Below are 24,798 nucleotides of genomic sequence, written 5' to 3'. Positions count from 1 at the left end.
ACCCTCGTTCCCTGAGGAGGGAACGGAGAAGTACGTTAGTGACTAACGAATGGGGGTTTCGCTTAGAAGCCAATCATCTTCTTCGTATTCAACAGCGCCCAATGGCAGTGCCAATGCCATGGGCATGCGGAATTTGCATGCGTAACTCCGCCCCACCTCGTGGGTATATAAGGAAGTACGCTGGCAACATCGCATTATGTTACTGCTGCAGGAGCCAAGACTGAACTCCGCGTTCCAGGCAGCACAGCTGACGTGGCTAAGGAAACGTACGTCTCCGTTCCCTCCTCAGGGAACGAGGGTTACATACGTAACCAAGACGTTCCCTTTCGTTCAGTCACTACGACGTACGTTAGTGACTAACGAATGGGGGATCCTATACAACAACGCCACTCAGCTGTCATCCAGTGCCCTGCGTAAGTGTGAGATCCCGCCACTTAAGGCCCTAGGACTCCCACTTAACACAGGATTACCAAGGTACACTGGGAAGCATATCCCAGTGAGGGAATGCCAAGATGCCTACCGTAGGGAGGACTTAGAGAATACACATATGACCCGCTGAGGGCTGCATATGGAAGATCACTAGGGTACCAGCCGAAGGTGGATTTTTAACCCTAGGGGTGGCAGGGACTTGCCAAGGGAAAGACACCTGCTCACTGAGGAGGCTTACGGTGGGAATACTCGTGTGGGGGTCGCCGGAGGGGAACCATGCACACGGAGCACCTGGCCGGACATGAGGGTCTGGGCTCGAAAGGGCAGACTGAACTGATGTCGGCGTAAGCAGTGCTGGAGGAGCTCAGGGCTCTCGGGGAGCTCACCTGAGGAAAATATCGCACGTATCCAGTCCTGGGAGTGGAATGGCGAGCAAGCGAAGACACCTGACACCTGAGCCTGGCCCATTACCGGCCACCCGTAGGGGCGAGTACATAGTCGGACACTGGCTCCACTCGGAGATTGTAGAATCTGGCGAATGTGTTGGGTGTCGCCCAGCCTGCAGCTCTGCAGATGTCTGTTAGCGAGGCGCCATGCGCTAGAGCCCAAGAGGAGGCCACACTCCGGGAACCTGATGATCAGGTCGTGCTGCTACTTACCTTTTTGTCTCCCAGGAGATCGTGGTAGGCAGATATTGCGGCCACGTACACTTAAGGGTGGAAGGAGACAGCCTTCGTCCCACCCCCTTCTGGAGAAACGAAGCACAGACCCGATCGGGCATTTCCAGGGGTCTTCCTGGCGGGAAGAGCACCAAGTGACGAAGAGGTCCCACTTCTACGCATAGAGGTGTCGTGTAGACTCTGCCCTAGCGGAAGTGATGGTAGCGACCACCGCAGGTGGAGGGCTACTCAAACCAGCCGCGTCCCGTCCAGAAGCCACACGTGGAGCTTCCAGAACGCTGGACGCGGGTGCCAAAAGGTGCCCCGTCTCTGAGTGAGGAGTCTCAGAGGAATAGGCCAGGGAGGGGCTGTCGCAAGGAGTAGCAGTTCTGAGAACCAGGTCCGGCCGCCAACGGGGCGACCAAAATGACCTGCTCCTTGTCCTCCCTGATCTTGCACAGTACCGTGCGAGAAGGCTCACTGGGGGAAACACATAAATGCGTAGCCCCGACGACCAGCTGTGCGCCAGTGCATCCGTGCCGACCATAGGTCAGGGAATAATACAGGGAGCAATGGGAAGAGTCCTGGGAGGCAACAGGACTACCTGTGCGTCGCCGAACCGTTCCCATATCAGCTGGACCGTCTGGGGATGGAGTCTCCATTCTCCAGGAAGTGGCTGAAGCCGTGAGCTCGTAGGCTGCACGGTTCAGGACTCCCGGGATGTGGACAGCATGAAGGGACCTCAGATGCTTCTGACTCCAAACAACGAGATGGCGGGCGAGTTGAGACATACGGCGGGAGCGTAGACCGCCCGGCCGTGTCGTCTGTCCTGACTAGTACATGTTGACCCTTCAGCAACGCTCGGAAGCGGTGCAGGGCGAACCGTACTGCCAGCAACTCGAGGCAATTGACATGCAGAAGGCGCTGGGGTCCTATCCAGGCCCTGGGAAGAACTGGAACCCATCTCTGAGTTGTCCACCTCCAGCGTGGCGTTTAACCAGTCTGGGGAGCGGACTGGGCGACATCCTCAACCACCTCCACGGCGCGGCCCAGGTGAAGGCTGCTGCTGGGGCCGGGCGGGAAGAAGGAGGGCGCCCCCGGCGGCGAGCGGACTGAGGCGACTGAGCCGGCGGCTGGTGCAGCAGCTGGCCGCCGGGGCAGTACGTGTTACAGCCTCAGTCTGCTCTGGGGCGGCCGAGAACTGTTGGGCGCAGTTCCCAGCCGCGCCGCCAAAGAGGCCAGCCTGGGATATGGGTGAGTTGAGGGGGCGGGCCCACTCAACGTCCTCCAAATCACCAGGTAAGGCCAGGTGTTCTCCCGGACCACAGCTGTGGACATCTCCCGACCCAGGGAGCGTGTGGCCACCTTCACCGCCCGGGGGCGGGATCAGTCGCGGCACGCAGCTCAATGAAGAGCCCTGGGTCGGCTCCACCCTTGTGCATGTGCAAAGGGGCGGCGGCCTGCCCGTAGCTCTGCAGGACCACGCCACCGAAGTAGACAAGCCCACAGGCTTTGGGAGGGTGCTTAGGACAGCCACACCACGCCACGTCAAGCCCTCTGTGGACACCGTAGTGCGCAACAGAGAGTTCAACAGTGGGGGTGAGGGGGCCCCAGTGTACCCTAGGCCGCGGCCCCATCAAGGGCAGAGAAGGCGGAGGAGACCACCAAACGATCGCGGGAAGCACGGGGACTTCCGGGACCGCGTGATCTCCTCATGCACCTCGGGAGCGAAAGGCATTGGGGGCGGGGCCCAACAGCTGTCGGGTGCCGTCCCCAAAAACCAATCGCGCAACCACGAGCACTCGCGACTGGGCGGAGTTCCACACCAGCGCGAGACTCGCGGCTGCCCGAGATAACATGGCTGTCAACTTTAGGTCGGATCAGGCAGCGCTGACACACCCGGAGGCGGAGCACAACTCCTAATCGTCATCCCCAAAGGACTCCAGCCCACCTTGGGATGCGGCGATCGACATCTCACTGCTATCTGGAGCGTGAACGAAACGAACGAGGCGTCAGAGACGGGCCGCTGTTTCAGTCCAACACTCGCGGGTTAAAGCAATGTGCAAGAGGGGGCGTGGCCCGAGGAATGATCGTCGGGGTTCTTAATACCACGGCACCGCACTCAGGTCACCCTGGCCACCAGCCAAAGTACCACCTCTCTCGGAGACGGTAGATTGGGGTGTGGCAGAGGGGACTCTCTCTCCTCACGGAGATCACTGAGTCTCGACCGCAACATCGCGATGGTCACGTTCCCGCAGTGGGAACATGACGCATCCACAAACACTGCCCGAACGTGCTGAAGCCCAAACACATCGAGCAGTGAATGTGCCCATAGACAGCAACGGAGATCGATCGCACCCGGAAGTGCACGGGCGAACCGTCTTGAAAAAGACGTGCCACGCGCAAGCTCTTTTTGTGAGAGGAAAGCTCTGCAGAGTGCCGAAGCGCCCAGGGAAACACACACACAGCTGTTGCAGATCACTGCACAGATCAGCAGGCAGGCAGCATGAGATCGCTGGAACGCGCCGTAACACCAACACCCTGGAGAACCGCTGGTCTCGAAGACTGAAGAGAAGACTTCAGAATTCAGGCTTGTAGGAGTGAAGAGATCCTCTTGGCTCCAAAGCAGAAACATAATGCGATGTTGCCAGCGTACTTCCTTATATACCCACGAGGTGGGGCGGAGTTACGCATGCAAATTCCGCATGCCCATGGCATTGGCACTGCCATTGGGCGCTGTTGAATACGAAGAAGATGATTGGCATCTAAGCGAAACCCCCAGTCGTTAGTCACTAACGTACGTCGTAGTGACTGAACGAAAGGGAACTAACATACAGTACAGTATTGGGAAGGTGTGTCCAAACTGGAACACCACTGGTAGCAATTGTTCTACGATCAACTTAACCCATACAGAAATGTAATATATGTACATATATGAAATATACATATATTAAATATATCCACATAGAAAGTGAAAACAATATATGTACATATATATCTGCCCATATATAAAACCTATTAGAAAATGGAACAATTTCATATATTGACATATAAAACTAGCCCATATATTTTATGTATGTATAATACAGTATTTTATATATATGTCACATATATAATTATCAATATACATGACATATATTTCTTTGTATATATGTTCAATATACAAACTACACATATATGCATAGCATATTGCTTGCATACATGTTACATATATGTCCCTAATATATGTTTTTATATAGTCTTATTATATATTTTACATTTAAAATGAAATATATAAAATATATTTTTGATAAATGTATATGGAATATATAAATTACACACACACATATATATATATATAAACAGTGTGCACATATATTTTAAATATATGTTATGTTCTCATATTATGTATATCAATTGCTAAATATTTTGAATGAATGGTGTAAACTAAACAAATGTAAAAAAAACATGCTTTCATTAATTTCGTACATATTTTTTAAATATAGGTTATGGATGTGTACTTACACACTTGCAATGCAATACATATGACATGCCTAAGCCTTAAATGTTAAACGGTGCAGTTAGCAAAAAATAAGTAATACAGTAAAACATTTAAACTTTATTAAAACAGTTTTAATATAAAAAGAAAAATTAAGCTGCGCAAAATTAGAAAACTACTGAACACACAACTTTATTATATATAAATAAAATATTACAACAAAACAAGTAACAAATAAAACAGCACAGAACATGAAAATCCACCAACAGGTATATGAAACAGCCTGTAATTTTTTTTAAGTTAGAGTCTTTTTGGATGTCCTCAGCTCAGTGATCTTTTGATTTATAGCTACCCCTAGTTGGCCCCTGGTGGTTCCAGGAAATTTCTGGATCACCGATCACGGTTGTTCAGCTTAGGCTTGCGCCCTTGTCCTTTACACACTGAAATTCCTCCAGATTCCTTGAATCTTTTAATTATGTTATGCACTGTTGAATGTGAAATATCCAAATCTCTTTCTATCTTTCTTTGAGGAACATTGTTTTCAAACATTTCAATAATTTTCTCACGTATTTTTTGGCAAACTGGCGATCCTCGGCCCATCTTTGCTCCTAAAGGATTAGACCTTTCTTGGATGCTGCTTTTGTACCAAATCATAATTACAATCACCTGTTTCAAATCACATTATTATTTAACCATTTTACCTCATTACTAGCCCTAAATTGCTCCTGTCCCAACTTTTTTGGAAATGTGTTGCAGGTCTGAATGACATGAAGTTGACCAGACAAAACATGAAATATTTTGTGTACATATTGTCTGCAATGAAATACAAGTCAAAGTAAATTTAGAAATCACTTCTTTTTTTTTTTGCGTTTTCCATACTGTCCCATCTTTTTCTGATTTGGGGTTGTATATATGTATATAAAAAAACTTTTTTAATGAAATTAAAAGTTCAAGCTGTTCAAATAAGGAAAAGAAGGAATGAATAAATAAGGAAACCATAGGCATATAAAATGTATGTATGTTGTTTAAATAAATGGGCATATATAAATTAAACATATCGGTGACATATATGGTCATAACATACAATATTATATAAACAATAGTCATATATATCGTATTAATATATGTCAATATACTAATTTAATATGGAAAATGTATATATGTTAATAACTTATATCAACATATATTTAGAGATATGTATATGTGATAGCAATATATTGTCTTATATTTAGCATATATGACGGCGTCATTTGCGATATAGGGACATATATGTCATATATTACATTTCCGTATGGGAAGATCAAATAGCCCTGCAAATTTTAGCTCCAACTTGCCTCAACACACCTGCCTAGAGGTTTGAAGTTTGCCTAATAAGACCTTGATTAGCTGGTTCAGATGTGTTTACTTGAGGTTAGAGCTAAACTTTGCTGGACAGAAGGATTGGACACCCCTGGTATAAGGCCATCTTCATGTTTGTAGAACTGCTGTTCTCAGTGTTGTAGTACTAGTGTGGTAAAAGGACACTTTTTTTTTATTGCCCAGCAGAAGTAAGACAGTGACAGATGATGACGTCTATTAAAGTTTAGCTTCTGGAGACACTGAAGGATCTAAGCAGTGGAAAAACTGAAGAAGTTTAAATGGCAGAATGGAGGTCTTGCTTCAACTGCTGCTCCAGAGAACAGTCAGAGCACAAACGTAAAGGTAACTACACCAGCAAGCCAAAGCCGACAATAGGCCTTTATCACAGAGGAATTGAATACCGGAAGTGCGCGTCGAAGCAGTGTGCTGATTCTTCCGGTTATGCATGTTTTCAATGTGCTGTGAACACCTAGCTGAGCAAACGACCATTAAAATAAGCATCTGGAGGATGATTTAAAAATCCGGACATTTTCCGAGATAGGAGAAGAGATAAACTGATCATTACTGTGTACAGGATTTTCCAAACTCTGTTGAACTTGTCGTTTTTTAATCCGACATAAACCGAGGGTCGTAAACATACGTGATTATTTCACCACACGGTGTCAGTGCACGTCTAAATAGTGTCCGCGATTAAGTGTGTGTGAGACCTGACGAATAAGATCTGAATGAACATTATCTGAACATTACATCAGAGGTTCGAATTCGGCTTTTGCCAAACTCGCACTGATCCTTTTTTCCATCATATATCAGATCGGAAAGGATTTTATTTTCTATGAATATGAAGAAAATATTAGAAAAGTGAAAATAAAGCTACTAACGCGTTTAATCAGTGTTTATCAGGGTATGTAAACAGACGTGCTCAATTAGAGACGATAAGTGAGTGGGCCCAATATCATTGGTCTTAAAAAGTGTGTGAGTCGATGCCATCTCCTGGCGAAACGCGGGAATTCATTCAATGCACGGCGCGACTCTCACAGTGCATTATGGGTATTCTCTAGCCGTCGAGCATACATCGGTTGCAAACTCGTTATTGTGGTGCATTGTGGGATTGTATGAGTGCACTTAATAACGTCCACTATGGTTTCGGACACCACTAAATGGCTGTTCCCTCAAATAGTGCCCACAGCTGAATCAATCATCCATCCATCTTCCGAACCGCACTGGTCCAGCCCAATATCATGCATACAGGTATAAATGATCCTATTTAAGATGATTATTATATTGTTTGATTAAGGTTACATGCTAGTTTCCGTAGCAGAGTTCAGGATAAATCTTTTCATTATTACTGGAGCTGCCAAACAGCAAGCACAAACTGCAAAAACGGCTGCCTTTCCGGCGACTTAGTGTCCGAAATCACTCACTCGTTTTCGAAGTGGACTATATCAGTGGACTAATGTAGGGAATAGTGAATGAGGGTATAGGGGGCGATTTCGGAAACAGCCCCTGTCTTGCTCTGCGGTGTTTCCAGTGTGAAGTATTTCCACGCACAATGCTGCTCAATGCTATCCTGCTGCAAACTGCGGAATGGATTTCCTGAGTGGGGCGTGTCTCATAACTGTGTGTCTCATTGAGCCGCGCCTCCGTTCAGGAAATCCATTCCATAGTTTGCAGCCAGCTAGCAGATAAACCGGCGGGAATCACTTTTGGAGTCATTTCAGCAGACAACGTTAAAGCGCAGACATGGCTCATGGATATCGGATTTCTCCGCAGGTTGGATCGGGAAAATCCGATACGTGAATTACGCTGGTATCAGTATCGGACCGGCCCCATCCCTATTGACATTACAAGCTCAAAATCTAATATGATTAAAGTATTCAACAGTATCTTAATATCTGCATGATCTAGACATAGTACTAATCACATAAAAAAATATTTTGGGGAATTTGACTTACTTGAATGTTGATTTATCCAGTCCAGTAAAACTTCATGATCTGCTTCAAGTCAAATCCGCAGATTGTGTGAGTTCATGGCCAGGTAAACAGGCCTATTCAAAAAAAAAAAAATCATCCAATAGCATTGCAAGACTTAACAATAGGACCTATTAGTTGTGTAAATGTGGTCTTAGAGAGAGAAAAAAATATCTACGGGTTTATTTTAGTAGAGCTAAACTTGATGTTGTAATATTACAACAGTGGGTCTTACAGGTAAAATGTATGACTTGTAAATAATCTTAAATGTCTCTCTGTACATTACTGTTCTTGTTATGGTGGAGTTGTTGCTTAGACATTACATCTGCACTTTACTGGAGAACTCATACTCATTTAACATAGCCTACTCCGTGATTTGATTCTTAATTGTACATCTTGCAGTAAAATGTGAATTTTTAATTAACTTGTAGCTAAAGTTCAGGTAAATGCTTATTCATCCACCTGATTAATAAAATAAAAATTTATGAATGGAAATCCATTAAAATAACTGCAAATAACTAATGAATTGTGATTTTTTTTTATCATAACATGTTGTTTATTACGATGAATAGATCTAAATTTTAACGGTGAGCAGTAATATACAGACAGTGATGCACGTGCAACAACAATAATGTGCATAGTTCTGATCTACTGTCTTAATATACAGTAACTTATTCTTGATCATAATATGCTTAGTTTCTGTCAATATCGAATGCTATCCCAGGTGTAAAGGAAATATATTTATTTTGTGTTTTTTGGACATACTTCATATATTCAAATTATACTATACAGTATGTTTGTATTAAATTTATTTATTACACGTTTATACTGTTACAAAACTTTCATTAAAGGGTTAGTTCACCCTAAAATGAAAATAATGTAATTTATTCCTCACCCTCATGCCGTTCCACACCCGTAAGACCTCCGTTCATCTTCAGAACACAAATGAAGATATTTGTGTTGAAATCTGATGGCTCAGTGAGGCCTGCATAGCCAGCAATGAAATTTCCTCTCTCAAGATCCATTAATGTACTAAAAACATATTTAAATCAGTCCATGTCAGTACAGTGGTTCAATATTAATATTATAAAGCCACGAGAATATTTTTTGTGTGCCAAAAAAAACTAAATAACGATTTATATAGTGATGGCCAATTTCAAAACACTGATTCATGAAGCTTCGGAGTGTATCGAATCAGTGTATCACCAGATAAGCACCAGAGATAAGTCCGAAGAGGGTACAGAATGAGAGAGAGGTGGATTTAATCTCCTCGCCCCCTCAGAAACCTCGAAGAGGGGGCTCTACCCAAAGTGATGTGTCTTCCACCGATTGGGGTAGATCACCTAGAACCTTCACGTCCCGTCAAGGGACCAGACATAGAGTTTCCAGAGGTCTGGAGGCAGGTGCCAGAGGGTGCCCAGTCTCTGAGAAAGCAGGACCTTCTTCAGAGGAATGGGCCAGGGAGGGGCTGTCATGAGGAGCATGAGTTGCAATTTAAATGACCCCACTAAGCAAGCCATAGGCGACAGTGGCATGGAACAAAAACTCCATTGGAGAAAAAAAAACAGTAGCACTGCCGTCCCACCATCAAGTGTAGTGAGAGAAAAAAACTTTTATGCAGCTTTTTATGCAGCTGTGCACCAGAAACTAAACTAGATTGTGGAATAGGACGAAGGGACTCCACTCCGTTTGAGGTTTCAAAGTCTCGACCGCGCATCTAGAGATGAGTTGCCGTGACAAACCGTGCTGTCACTTTTCAGAGAGAGCACATCTGCTCGGCTCCGAAGTGAAGAACAATGTGTACAGCATCTGCTTCCTTATTTATACCTGCGCTGCGGGGCGGAATCTTGCACACCTATGTGCATTGGCTCGTTCTGTAGACACTCGAAGCTGATAGGGCTCCTAGAAGTGATCCCAATTCGTCGGTGATGTCCGATTGGGGGATTTAAATTATTGAAATCTGGCAACCACAAGCATAAACGCTCAAACACTCCTTTTTTTTCCCTCAACAAAAACATAGAGTGATTTTGGTCAAGTTTTTAAAAAAACATTTTAGTCTCGTCTTTTTCCGTCAACAATATCGCATGTTGATATAGTCTCAGTTTTTGTTAAGGACGTTTGTGTCATCTCGTCTTTCGTCTTGTCTTAGACATGGAAAAAAAAAAAAATGTCTCAATGAACATTTTTCATCATATTTTTGTTAATTAAATTAACACTAGTGTCACGGGTGACAAAATGCTGGGAAAAGCGGAACCTTTCTTTCTTTCCATGTTCCCCGAGGGGAATTATTTTGGTGTAACACCTCACTCCGGTTCCGGGTGTAGCAGAGATATTGTCCAACCTAATTACTGCTGATGCACGGCAGGTGTGAGAGAGAGAGGAGCGGTGTTTGCACAGGCTTTCCGCTTCACAAGAGGAGGATAAAAGAGCCATTCAGAAGAGAAGAAGCAGGTCTGAAATTGATGAAAAATTTAAAGACGTACTGATTAGAGTGGCTAACGTATGTATTCCAAAAAGCAAAGGAAAAATGAATAGGAAACCAGTCCCATGGTGGACGGAAGAGTGTGGGAAAAGCATTAAAGTAAGAAATAAGGCATTTAAAATGCTGAAGAGTAATCTTAACTTTCAAAGATTAATAGAATACAAAAAGGCCCAAGCTCAAGTTAGGAAAGTAGTAAAGAAGGCAAAAAGAGACAGTTGGAGAGAATATTGTAATAAAATAGGTAGAACGACTCCATTAGGAAATGTGTGGGGAATGATAAGGAAAATGAGGGGAATTAGAAAGGACTGGCAGTTTCCAGTTTTAAAAGCAGGAGAAACCATAGCAGTAACAAATAGGGAAAAAGCTGATATCATAGCTAAGGCCTTGGTTGAAATTCATAGTTCTAATAATCTGTCAGAGGTTGGGAAAAGAGGAAGAGAAGTGACTAGAGATGCATACCCAGAGGCACTAAAAAGAAAGGAAAGTACAGAAGATGCTATGGATTCCCCTTTTACATTAAGTGAAATGAAACGGGCAATAGATAAAGCTAAGGTAACTGCTCCAGGAAAGGATCAGATTAGTTATAGTATGTTGAAACAGTTTGGAATTTTAATGCAAATGAAACTTTTAGGTATATATAATAAGAGCTGGGAAGAAGGGAGATTACCAATAAGTTGGAAAGAGGCTATTATTATACCTATAGCAAAACCAGGTAAGGATTCAACGAATCCAGCAAACTACAGGCCCATTGCCCTTACGTCGCATGTTGGGAAAATTATGGAACGGATGATAGTAGAAAGAATGACATTTTATACAGAAAGTAAATATCTTTTATCCCCTTATCAGAGTGGGTTTAGGAAAGGACGGGGAACAATGGACCCTGTGGTTTGCTTGGAAACAGAAATTAGAAAAGCTATGATAAATAAGGAATCGGTTATGGCAGTTTTCTTGGATGTGGAAAAAGCTTATGATATGGTATGGAAAGAGGGGCTATTGATTAAATTAGATAAAATGGGTATTAAGGGAAGAGGTTTTAATTGGATCAAAAGTTTTTTATCTGAAAGGTATATTCAGGTTAAAATTGGTGCTTCAGTGTCTAATAAATTCAAAGTGGATAATGGGACCCCGCAAGGTAGTGTGATAAGCCCATTACTTTTTTCTATTATGATTAATGATGTTTTTAGTAAAATAAGGTATGATATTGGGAAGTCATTATTTGCTGATGACGCTGCCCTTTGGAAAAATGGTAAGAGCTTATTGTTAGTTCAAGAGAAGATACAGGAAGCTGTAGGTTTAATTGAAGAATGGTCTTATACATGGGGTTTTAAATTCTCAGTGGAAAAGACAAAGATCATGGTTTTTACTCAAAAGAGGGATAGGGTGGCTAAGGTGTTATTGTATGGGAATCAAATTGAGCAGGTAAATTACTTTCGGTTTTTAGGGGTAACATTTGACTCTAAACTAACTTGGACAGAGCAGGTAAGGATAGTAGAGGAAAAGTGTAAGAAGATTTTAAATATAATGAGGTGCTTAACTGGGATAGAGTGGGGTTCTAGTAAAGGAGCCTTAAGAGGGATATATGTGGCTTTAGTAAGACCAGTGATGGAATATGGAAGTATAGTGTTTAGAACGGCATCGAAAACATCATTAAAGAGACTGGAAATTATACAAAATCAAGCACTACGAATTTGTTGTGGAGCCATAAGGTCCTCTCCGGCTTGTGCATTGCAAGTTGAGGTGGGCGAGCTTCCATTAAGTTTTGAGATTTGAGCAACTGATGATGAACTATTGGACTAATTTAAAAGGTCATAATGAAAGATGGCATCCTACAGTTAAGTGTCTTATCCCTTGTTGGGAAAGTGGGAAGGCTAAGATAGAATGTTTTGCTTGGGCATCTAGTAAAATAGCAAGTGAAATGAAATTGCAGGAGAATAAGTTCAGTCCTAATGTTCCTTTTTCAAGTACGCCGCCTTGGTTGTTTTCGCCACTAATCATAGACTTCTATATTCAAGGAGAAATAAAAAGACTTAATGGGAAAGGAAACTGGGTAGAAAAAGTGGAGGACAGAATAAGGTCTATATATAATTCATTTATAGCTGCCTTTACGGATGGTTCAAAAGATCCTAAGAGTGGTGTTACAGGTTTTGCATTCACTATTCCAGAATTAAAGATAAATGTTAAGGAAAGAACCTCTGATCATTTGACAGTAGTTACTGTGGAAATGTTAGCTATTTTAAGGGTATTACAGTGGGTAGAGGAAAACAAAATTACCAAGGTTCTAATTTGCTCGGATAGTTTATCATCATTATTGTCTCTTCAGTCGTTATCATCTAATAGTAGACTTGATATTGTGTACGAAATCTATGAGACTGTATATAGACTGCAACATATTAATGCAGCGGTCAGATTTTTGTGGATTCCGGCTCATAGGGGGATTGAGGGAAATGAGACAGCAGATATGTTGGCTAAGCAAGCTTTGAAACTCTAGAGAATTACAAAAGTGGCACTAAGTAAAGCTGCAGTCAAAGGATTTTATTTATTTATTTTTTTTTGTGTCTTTTGTGATGGTTACATTTCTGGCCCACACTCCAGCACAGTAGGTGGCGGATATGCACCTTAAAGTCGGTTGCCACCCGCCAATAAAAAGAAAGAAGAAGAAGAAGAAGAAGCAGGTCAGGGTTGAGGTCGAGCTGGTAAAAGTCAATCGGTGTTCAGTTAATCAGCTGTTTGGCTGGGTCTCTGTCGTTGTGTTTTGGGGTAGAGGATCTCCTGGTTGAGCGCTTACATTGGACGCTGTAATCCTGGAAATTCGTGTAAGTGACACTGCATGAAAAGTGGGATTTTCGACCCCGTAAACGCCTGTATACTCCCGGAAATCTCCCTAATTTTCGGCAGTTTTCGACAATTTAGAGGCAGCGAACGTCGCGTTCGTCTGTGCCACAAATTGTCGTAAACGAACCATGACGTAGGTGGAGAGCCCCCCGCGGAGGTGCGACGCCTCTAATTAGATACATTGCATATGAATAGCAGCGAAACCAGAGAGTCAACGGCCAGACTTGAATTTACTCACTCACTATTGGCTGAAGCCACTACATTTAAAAAAGAAAAATCCCTCGTGATTGGTTGGCAGATCACTGCAAACCAATCATTATTGGTCCCCCTGGCTCATTATAAATGTAAACCCCAATAATAATAATAAATATATAATTTATGTTGTAATAATTTGTTTTATATTAATGTTATTGTGCTATGAAGTATTCATACCATCAAGGAATATATGGGAAAATTATACGGACCGTGCCGTTTATTCAAACAAGGGGCTTCATTTATAAGCATACAGCTGTTCATTCAAAGAAAGGGCTTCATTTATAAAACACAGCGGTTTACTCAAAGAAAGAGCTTTATTGTTAAACACACAACTATGTACAGTGCAGCAGTAATGTCTCGTAATGTAATGTAAAGTTCGGCGTGCTCCAGGCTGCGAGAGGGCGGTGGCCGCACAATCCATCCAGACACCCCGTCAACAAAGCCGTCTTCCTCATCAGATACGAGTTCAATGGTCGCGGACTTCCAAATGTCCACCTCATCCAGCACACTCTCGCTTCCAGCAACTGTAATACAATCCATAAAGACAATAAGCAACCTGAAAAATACTCACATTGACAAAAAACGGATCTAATATAATAAATCTTACCCTTTTTCTTCTTGATCGACTCCGAGCTAAACTCCGCCTGCTATGTAAGTTCAGGTTGTTTGTATCTGAAACTGCAGCGTGTCGATTCATAATACGTCTTACAGGCAGCTGGAAAACAATTACATGAGACTGGTATTAATAAAAACAGTCACGGTAAAATTAAACAAGGAATGAGAAAAACAGAAGTTATACTTAAGTTACACACAATGTCGTCGTGATCAGCGGTTAAATCTGGACTCGCGGAAATCGCTCCAAGCAGATAAGAGCTCACGGCTTCGTTATGAGGCGAGGATAGTCTGTGTAAACAAAATGTGCAGTTTTAAGCTCGGATCTATTAACGCATCCATTTCCTTATACAGCTGAATAAAAGCATATTCTTTAAATCGTAACGTTACATTACCCATGCTGTGGTTCATAGCGCCTGCAGTTTGCCTCAGAGTTGTGAAGACGAAGACAGCCTCCTGAAAATGAGTCCAAAAAGTTTGTCGCGTCCATGCAGAGATTGAGTTGAAGACGGCGTCCTGTCATTGTTGATCGCGAAAAAGGAAAGCAGCAAAAAACATAGGAAATGTAAAAAAACAAAAAAGCTTAAAGCTCGTCTTCTACGCGTCATGGCCATGACCTCGACCTCGCACCTCATTGGACTAGGGCTCTACTATGGAACGCGCCCGGGGCCAAATCTCTTTATACGAAACCCGTGACTTAAGACCGTTTCAACACGCCCTGTTTTCCGCGTCAACGCAGCAATTTTTTACGTGTTTCCTTTGTATGTGTAGACACGCACATTCTGGTCGTGTAACAGGCATACACACACAGTCGACGCACAGTTTTAACATGTTAAGAAGACACATTTGAACGTGTTTCTTAACGCGCACATTCTGTACATGTCGAAGTGTAATTTTTTTTTTTTAAAGCAGACTTACCTTTAGATGTAGCCTAGGCTATGTATATTAATATAAGATATTAATTAATTGCTTAACTGACTACTGTGCTAGAGTAAAGTAGCCTAATGTTGCAATGTATATTAAGTAAATGCTTAATATTATACAATTATTATAATTTATCTATATGGGTTATTGTTTGTTTTTTAAAGTTAGGCTATATATAATTTCTAAAAGTATAGGCTAATTTACACAGCACATATTTATAACTGAAAACACACACACACACACACACACACAACTTTATTCACTTTCACATAATAATGTTTTTGTAATTTGGTCTTTAGTTTGTTGTATAGTTTGTTTATACTGTTCTGTCCCTGTTTTGTTTCCAGGAACATCTGATGAGTGCTATAATAAAATGACTTCATTATATTTAAAATATGTTTTGATATTCATTTTATTTATATTATTAATATTTTATTTACCCATAAACGTGTCTTTTGGAAGCCATAAGTTATAGAGACAAGAATGACTTTTGCCATTTAAATGCCACATTAATTTACTGAGGACCCATACAGCCAATGATCATGTGTGAAAACACTTATACATAAATTGATCACTTAGAAATCAAAACTAAGGTTTGAGAAAGAAAGAATATGCATACAACAAAATATATTGTTTCATAGCAGCTTCAGTAACAAGTTCAAAACAAATTCTGCTGTAAACCGGCTCTAACAAGCCAATATAGTGTCAATATTCAGCTCAAGTGACTTCAGTGTTGATTCAGTTCAGTTGATTTCAGTTCAACTGTAAATTCTTCAGTTGTGCATATTTGTGTTTAGTTAGATATATGCAAAAACAACATTTTTGGAAGAGTTAAAATAGTTTTGCACAAAGTGTTGCTTTTGCAAGAGATGTCTGATGTTTTGTGTGTAGAGTTACAAGAAATGGAGCCATATTTTCAGAAATTGTGTGTAAGCAATTAGATAAAACTGGAAATGAATCCAGTTTATTTTAGTTCAGGACTCATAGTCCAGGTGTTAGTAATCTGTGCTTAATCTTTGTTCCAGGCAACAATTTTTTAACTCACGATTAACTAGATTAAGGCCTACTCTTGGCATAATTTAAACCCTGTCCAGGAAACCACCTCTTGAAAATCTGCATTGATAATTCATAAAATGTGGTGTGAGCTCAATTTAAATGACAATTACAGAAAAACACAATCTGACTAAACTATAAACACACAAACTTGTACTTTTCACATTTATGATTAATAGCCATTTAGAAATCATTCACAGTGCAGGGTGGAAAAATTTATTTTGGTATGTAAACTGTATGCTTTACTTGATTTATTTGTGTGCTTTGGTTCATTGTCTTGCTGTCTTCACTGCTGTCCTGTATTATTATTGTTTTTTTTACATAACATTGGTTATTGCTAATGACATATAGAGTAATTAATCTACACTGTGAGCCCGGACAAGTTGAATCTACTTAAAAAATTGGAGCAAACTGGTTGCCCTAAAAATTTAGTAATGTGAACTAAAACGAGTACATTTAACTTAAATTTAAGTTAACATTTTAACTTAAACTTTAAACTTGTTTTAGTCAAAAAAATTCAGAAGCTAGATAAAACTCCCCCTGCTGCTACTCTGATTTGCATTTGTGTAGCTCACAGCATGTTCATTTACATGATAAAGCCTCCCCTAGAATTAAGGGGAGGGGGGGTCATGGGGGGACAACTGCCAAGCAAGGCCCACGTCAATTTCCGACAATTTACGGCAGTTTTCGGTGTTGCCTGCAAATTGCCGTGCACAGTCGTAAACCTGAAGTTCCACGGCAATCTACAGTGCCACATACTGACGAAAATCCCACTTTTCATGCAGTGTGATTAACTGCCATTGGAGTCTGTCGTTTAGAGCTGCTTGTGGAATATTACTGGATTGAACTGCTGCTTGGATCTGTGCCAGAAGAGGAAGAGAGAAAGATAAGTGAATTAATTACATCGTTGAATAAAATGTAAAGCTGGAAGAAAAGACTGTGAATGTGAAATTTACTATTGAGGAGGACATCTTTTTCAGATACGCTGGAGAGGAATTGAGAGTTGAATATTCCCATTCAAATGCATGGATGAAGCGAGGCTTCTGATCAGCCCTACTGTGTGAGTGATTTGCAGTTGTTTGCCTTACCTGATGCACGCTGAATTAATGCTGTGGATTTGTAGTGAACACGAGTGCTGTGTGCTATGCTGAGAAGAGTCTCCCAACGCCTGCTTCCATTCTTGTGAAATGATCTACTTGTCCCCATCCAAATTCCAGAACGATACAACTGAACTGGTGAAGTAATGCTTTGTATTATTCTCTCTTCCACTGAGTATTGTCGTGAAGTAATCCCTCATTGAAGGCTCCTGTTAACCCTCTCTCTCTCTGAGATTACAAGTCTCGTGAAGAACCGTATGGCTGTGGAAAAGTCTGAACTGTTATACGTATTGATGGAGCTCTGAAGATGTACAACATTGCTGGTAAAGCTGCCTATTGAGTCTCTCGCTAATGTCTGATGAAAGTGTCTGATGTTGAGGGAAGAGTCCTGCAGATGTGCAGCAACGCTGTGAAGTGAGTTTTAAAGTCAAAATTTCCCTCTCACTTCCTGATAAGAGAATCTGCTGTTGAGAAAGTGAACATTACCTGTTACTTACCGTTTGAGTCCTGCAGATGTGCAGCAACGCCGTGGAGTAAGCCTTCCTAGCCACTATCGCTCCATTGTCCCCCGAAGACAGTGGAGAATCGTTCCAGCGGCTACTCTGGTCCAATAGCCCGAGAAGACAGGAGTTGCTCATCCTTTCCTCAAGTTGATTATTATTCAATAAAGACTATTATTTTTGAACTCAATTACTTGCCTCCTCCTTTGTCCGTTTGTTGCGTGCCTGTGGTGTCGGCTCCTCACTGTGGTGTCTGGAGTCAGGGGCGGCTGGTCATCCGAGTCCGCCCCGGCCTGCACCGGTGACACTAGTCAGTAAAGGACGATGGCATCTGTTGACGAGATGAGCTGGAAGAAGACGAGCTGAAATGAAGAAAAGAATATCAGTAATGATAAAGTTGTCATTTAGGAAATGTAATTAATCTCTGTTAAATCTCTCTCTGTTCCAGGCGAGATGAGCAGCAGCGCTCACACTGGAGTCCATGTTGATCTGAATGCTCAGACGGATGCAACTATAAATGCTCCTCTACTCATTGGAAACACTTTCACAGGCTCAGTATTCTTCAGCAACGGTACTGTCACTATAGCTGTGCTTCAGTAGTGTAATGTAACAAAGCAATAATACTCCATTACAGTACTTGAGTATTTTTGGGATAATCTGTAGTTTTATTTTTCTGTCAACTTTTACTTTTACTCCACTACATTTCCTAAATAAAATGTATACTTTTACTCCGATACATTTCCCCAAAGCATTTTTGTTACTTACTACAAAATAAATTCAGAAGAACAGTGAGCAAGCATGTGCAAACAAGAGCTCACTCAAGCGCGGTTGATTTCACTGTCCGTGTTGCGTCCATTGCTGTAGCGGCTGACACGTGAGGCTGCACAGAGCGGGACACTTCAAAAACAGATTTAAAATGGTGTGTTATACACTACAGTACACGTTTATGTTCTGTTATGTCATTTCTGTCATGTCTATATTACTTCTCATTAGTTGCTTTGGTGTCAGATTAGTTAATGTCTGTCCAGCTGTTCCCATTTAGTGTCCTCATTTACTATGTCTTTATACACCCCGTTCTGTTCTGTCCTCGTCGGTTATTGTTTGTGAATGTGGTCGTAAACCTTCTGAGTTTGCTATATTGATTAAGGACTTTGTCAGGGATTCTGAAACTTAGGACCCAGATGCAGGGTGAACAATGAAGACTTTATTAACACGACTCTAGACAGGGCACAACAAGGAAGTGACAAGGTGTGAGTTCAAACAGCAGGGCAGGGGACAGACACCACGATGACAGGCAGGGAGGACGACCACTGAGACCAGTCCAGGGAGACCATGAGCTTGCGGATGGCTTTGGAAGCAACACCAGGCAGGGCGATGGTGGGAAAACCCGGACAGGAACGCCAGGAACCTGAGACTTGATGTCCTCTCCCAGAATCAGCTCCAGTCTTGACTGCCCGGGATAAAGCGACAGTGGCCAAGGGAGACTCAGGACACAGGGCAGGAACCAACACAAGACACACACACGACAAGACAACAAAAGATAAACAAGAGCGAAAAATAAAACCTAAGAATAGGGAAACTGCAACTAAGTATCAGAAATCTAAAAAGGAAAACAAAAGAGATATAATAAACTATAACAAACAAGAGGAGCTAGATAAATACTAGAAATGAAAGACTGGAACTAGAATCAAAGAAAAGTAAAAAACCAAACAGCAACTATGCAGGAAACTAGAGAAAGAAAAATAAGATCACTAAACTAGAGAGAAAACAAAACCAAAGCTAGAGAAAACCAAAAAGTAAGGCTAGGGGAAAACAAAGCTAATAACTATAACTATGGCAAGAGTAACAGCAATCACAAGGACAAGATAAGCCAGACAACGAATGCACACAAACGCAACGAACCAGCAAGGACATGAGGGAAAGTAGCACAATATAAAGGGACCAGAGCACATGAGGATCAGGTGAGCACAATTAGTGAAACAAGGACTAGACAATGACTAAACAAGGGGGCGTGGTAAAGGGAAACAAGGAGGCAGGACGAGAGGAACACACAAACAAAGACACAGCCATGTGCTCAAGCACAAGACAAACAAAGAAACACTAAACAAGGACAAAACAGACAAGACTGTCAGGGCAGGATCCTGACAGACTTTGCATCTATCAACATCTGCATTATCGTGGGCTTTCTAAGCCATCCAACCCGTGACAGTTTTCCTATCACTATAATGTTATTCATTTGTTGACGAGATGCTGCATTAATGCCGTCGAGGCTGAGAGGATGCTAACATTAGTTCTTCAAGCTGTTAAAACAATGTGACAAAAACACATAAGTCTGATCCAAATATTTAATGTCACATTTGTTACATCTATTTGTATTAGTTTATATCCAGCTGGACGCTTTTATGCATTGGTTATGCAGTGAAGTGGCATATTTAAAGCTAGTGACATGAGAAAGCAAACTGTATCGTCATGCAGCCGACAGAAACATACATCAGAAACGCATTCAATCAAAGTCCCTTTATATAATGTCTTTGATTAGATTTCAGTTTTATGGTCACTGTAACATATTTTGATTAGATAATCATCAAGTGTTCTAAAAGAGAAGCAAATAATATGTGAAAGTCTACATATAATATACATATACTGTGTCTAATTTCAATGCTATGCTTTTGTGTAAAGATGTCCATCTTTAAGCACAACTGTTTGGATTCATATGAAATTGTAACACTTTACTATAAGAGTCCATTTGTAACATTAACTAAGGTTAATAAAAGTATTGTTCCTTTTAACATTTACTAATACATTTTAAAGTTTTCGTTTACATTAGTTAAAGGGGTTAGTTCACCCAAAAATGAAAATTCTGTTATTAATTACTTACCCTCATGTCGTTCGACACCCGTAAGACCTCCGTTCATCTTCGGAACAGAAATGAAGATATTTTAGTTGAAATCTGATGGCTCTGAAAGGCCTCCACTGACACAATGGCACGGTTCACTATCAAGACCCTTAAAAGGTACTAAAGACGTTGTTACAAAGTCCATCTCACTACAGTGTTTCTAAAATAACTTTATGAATCGGCGACAATAGTTTTTGTGCGCAAAAAAACCCCTAAATAACGACTTATATAGTGATGACGATTTCAAAACACGGCCTCATGAAGCTTCGAAGCGTTATGAATCAGTGAGTCGAATCAGCTGTTTGAATCGCCAAATTTCAGCAGTTTGGCGGATTGACACGCGATCCGAATCATGATTCGGCTCACTGATTCATAACGCTTCGAAGCTTCATGAGGCCGCGTTTTGAAATCGTCATCACTATATAAGTCGTTATTTAGGGATTTTTTTGCGCACAAAAACTATTGCCGCCGATTCATAAAGTTATTTTAGAAATACTGTAGTGAGATGGACTTTGTAACAACGTCTTTAGTACCTTTTAAGGGTCTTGAGAGTGAACCGTGCCATTGTGTCAATGGAGGCCTTTCAGAGCCATCAGATTTCAACTAAAATATCTTCATTTCTGTTCCGAAGATGAACGGAGGTCTGACGGGTGTCCAACGACATGAGGGTAAGTAATTAATGACAGAATTTTCATTTTTGGGTGAACTAACCCTTTAATGCTCTAATGTAAAAGTACTCAAAAGTACTTTAAATACTTAAGTACGTTTAATATGAAAAAAATACTTTTTATACTTAAGTACAAAAAATATGACATACTTTAAAACTTTTACTCAAGTAATATTCTAAACAGTGACTTTAACTTCTACCAAAGTCATTTTCTGGTAAGATATCTACTCTTACTCAAGTCTCTGAGTACTTTATCCACCACTGCTGTGCTTACTGACACACACTTATTTGCTTATTAGCAGTTAATAGCTTGATAAGTGAAATAAATCTCAGTGATCGTGAACCCTTTTCCTTTTAAAGTTCATGTAAGAATCAAGTCAAGTAAGATTGCTCTTCAGTCCCTGTCAGTCATCTATGGTCTGCGTCTGCATGGCTGTGGGAAAGAATCGCCACACAAACAGAATCCCAAATCTTCAATCTTTATTGAGCAGTTTACACAATTTATACTTCCCATAGAATAAAGTGACATCCCCATCCAAGATGCTGCCCTTCATAGGGTGCCCAAATATAAAAGCATAGAAGGAATAATTTCACTGTTGGAAAAAACTAATAAGGAATATAACCTTGAACAAAGAAAAACAGGAGCTGGCTAGAAATAAGAGGAAAGGAAACATATAAGGAGTTGTTTTTCACTGCAGTTATGGAAGCATACAAAAGAGGCTGTGTGACATTTCTTCACTCGTACATATTCTCTATGGTGACTGAGCATAATGAAGTGAATGGTGACTTATATTACACTCAGGAAGAGAACTAAAGTGAGGGCTGTATGAGGCCGCTAAATCTCACAGATCGTTTTATGGTCAAATTGTTCATAGGCAGACATGCTTTAGTTTTAATATTTTCTTTTGTGTATCTGTATATTTTACTATTTTTTTTCTCTCTCCTCACAGAGTCACAAACAGAGACAGCGGAGAAACTCACAGAAGAGCAAGGTACAGTCTTAACAGTGTCGACCAACACCAATAGACATGAGTGCCAGGTTTTGTTCTGATAGGCATCTGTTAGTGTTGGTCTGTTTATTTTCACCCACTGAACATGTTCATTCACCGTTTGTGAGCAGGAATGTGATCTGGTGATTGCTCAGTGTCTGTGCAGTCTGAACTAGCCTTTTTAAAGTGTTTCAGGCGTGATTTAAACAGGTCGGGTGTATTTTGAATATGGACACCAGTCCAGGGGCCTAATGTACAGAAAATCTGTGCGTTTCATCCTAAATGTCTGTGTACACACTAAAGGCAGAGTCTATGAACAGATGTTTTTCACAATTTTCATTTTATAAATCAGAGTTAGTGTATGATTATTTATGACTTTTTAAATCTGAACACTGCTAGGTCAGGGGGGGGGGGGGGGGGTTTAATATTAAAACGGAGGTTAACTATGAGTGGCGAATGAACCCTTTCATCTGTACTGAGTTTACAAATTAGGCATTAAAACATATATATATATATATATGGATGCCTTGAATGCTTAAGGGTATTCACTTCCATGTGTGTAATATATTTATCAATATGTAGTTAATTAAATGGAAGATCTGAGGCATTGAGGCTGTAATACTTTCAACAGTAATTTAATTACAATATGTTGAATGAATTGTCAGATCATTAGATCATGCTGATGTGAAAGCTTTGTCATGTTTCTTTTTTTAAATGAAATATGTTTTATTTACTTACACCAATCTTTTATAACAGTGGAATTAATTCTGAAAACATTCTTGGGAACTCACAAAACCAACATGAAGAAGAAAGCAGAGCGTATTTTTGAGTGCAAGGAAGAAAATGAAGTGCATCTCAAGGCTGTGTACACAGAACTGTTCATCACAGAGGGAGATATGAAAGATGTCAATCAGGAACATGAGATTCTGAAGATTGATGATGCTTTCAAAAACAAACAAAAACAAACACAGGACAAACCAATCAAATGCAATGATATATTTACATTATTAAGGGGAAAACATGAGGAAAAGATTGTGCTGACCAAGGGAGTCGCTGGCATCGGAAAAACTGTCTCTGTGCACAAATTCATCCTGGACTGGGCAGAAGAAACAGCCAATCAGGATATAGACTGTGTGTTCCTGCTTCCATTCAGAGAGATTAACAGAATTAAAGACAGAGAGTTCACTCTCCATGAGTTTCTGCTGAAATTTTATCCTCAAATGAAGGACCTGGAAAAATCTGGAGAACCTGGAAAAAAGTTATATAAGGAATGTAAACTTGCGTTTATATTTGATGGACTTGATGAGAGTCGCCTGCCTTTGAATTTTAAAAGCGGTTCAATATTGGACAATGTTGAGGAAAGAACATCTGTAGACGTGCTGTTCACAAGTCTGGTCAAAGGGGAGCTGCTTCCATCAGCTCTCGTCTGGGTGACCTCACGACCAGCAGCAGCCAATCAGATCCCTCTTCAGTATGTGGGTTTGTTCACAGAGGTGCGAGGATTCACTGACCAACAGAAGGAGAAGTACTTCAGAAAGACAATCACAGATGAGGCTCAGGCCTCCAGAATCATCTCACACATTAAGACGTCTCGTAGTCTCTACATCATGTGCCACATTCCCGTGTTCTGCTGGATCACGGCCACCGTACTTCAGAATATTCTCATCAAGAACAATACAGAGAACATCAGCACAACACTCACTGAAATGTACATCCACTTCCTGCTGATACAGATGGACATGAAGAACCAGAAGTACGATGAACAAGAAGAAAGACAACGTAAAAAGCTCTTACAGTCAAACAGAGAAATGATATTGAAGTTAGCCAAGCTAGCGTTTGAGCAGCTGAAGAAGGAAAACATTGTGTTCGATGAGGAAGATCTGGAAGCATGTGGTATTGATGTGAGTAAAGACACTGAGTTCACAGGAATGATTGCTGAGATCTTTAAGAAGGAAGATGGACTTCATGAAGAAAAGTTCTTCTGCTTTGTGCATCTGAGTGCTCAAGAGTTCCTCGCTGCAGTGCATGTGTTTCTCTGCTACCTGAAGAAGGACATGCAGGAGCTTCAGTTTTTCTTTGATGAGCCCAAAGAAAATATCACATTACAGGAGCTACTAGAGAAGACTGTTGATAAAGCAATGCAGAGTCAGAGAGGACATCTGGACCTGTTCCTGCGGTTTCTGATGGGAATTTCACTGGATCAAAACCTGCTCAAAGGCCTCTTCACAGACACTGAAGACACCAGAGAGAGCATCACTAAAACAACTGAATACATTAAACAAAAACTACACAGGCACATCTCAGATGAAGCTTCAGTCAACCTATTCTACTGCTTACTTGAGCTCAAGGATCATTCATTATATGAGGAAATCCAGAGATACCTCAGTTCAGATGCACATCCAGGAAAGAAACTCTCATCTTCAATGTGCACAGTGCTGGTCTATGTACTGCTGATGTCAGAGAAGGTGCTGGACGAGTTCAACCCAAAGAGGTTCACGTCATCCGACTACAAGAAACTCCTTCCAGCTGCGAGATGCTGCAGAAAAGCCCTGTGAGTAATTTCACTGATCGCTGTTTAATCAAAGGTTTAACTCTACAT

General features: G+C 41.3%; 1 protein-coding gene across 4 annotated transcripts in view; it reads left to right on the top strand.

The window, feature by feature from the left end:
• Positions 1 to 24,798, top strand: part of LOC307126560 (NACHT, LRR and PYD domains-containing protein 3-like) — an 88,628-nt gene that overhangs the window by 24,189 nt on the left and 39,641 nt on the right. For 2 of the 4 annotated variants that reach the window (XM_079817153.1, XM_079817154.1), the window contains exons 3-6: positions 6,112 to 6,267; positions 18,096 to 18,218; positions 22,161 to 22,202; positions 22,956 to 24,750. In XM_079817153.1, the coding sequence (XP_079673279.1) occupies positions 6,204 to 6,267; positions 18,096 to 18,218; positions 22,161 to 22,202; positions 22,956 to 24,750 (2,024 nt within the window). In that variant the 5' untranslated portion in view covers positions 6,112 to 6,203. Of the gene's footprint in view, positions 1 to 6,108; positions 6,268 to 18,095; positions 18,219 to 22,160; positions 22,203 to 22,955; positions 24,751 to 24,798 lie in introns of all 4 variants that reach the window. The other 2 variants (XM_079817155.1, XM_079817156.1) reach the window with 2 other exon arrangements.

This window comes from Gobio gobio (genome assembly GCF_949357685.1).
Source record: "Gobio gobio genome assembly, chromosome: 5".
NCBI classification, from domain to species: domain Eukaryota; kingdom Metazoa; phylum Chordata; class Actinopteri; order Cypriniformes; family Gobionidae; genus Gobio; species Gobio gobio.
The sequence above is the reverse complement of the archived record's forward strand: the minus strand, read 5'-3'. Positions and strand labels throughout refer to the sequence as shown.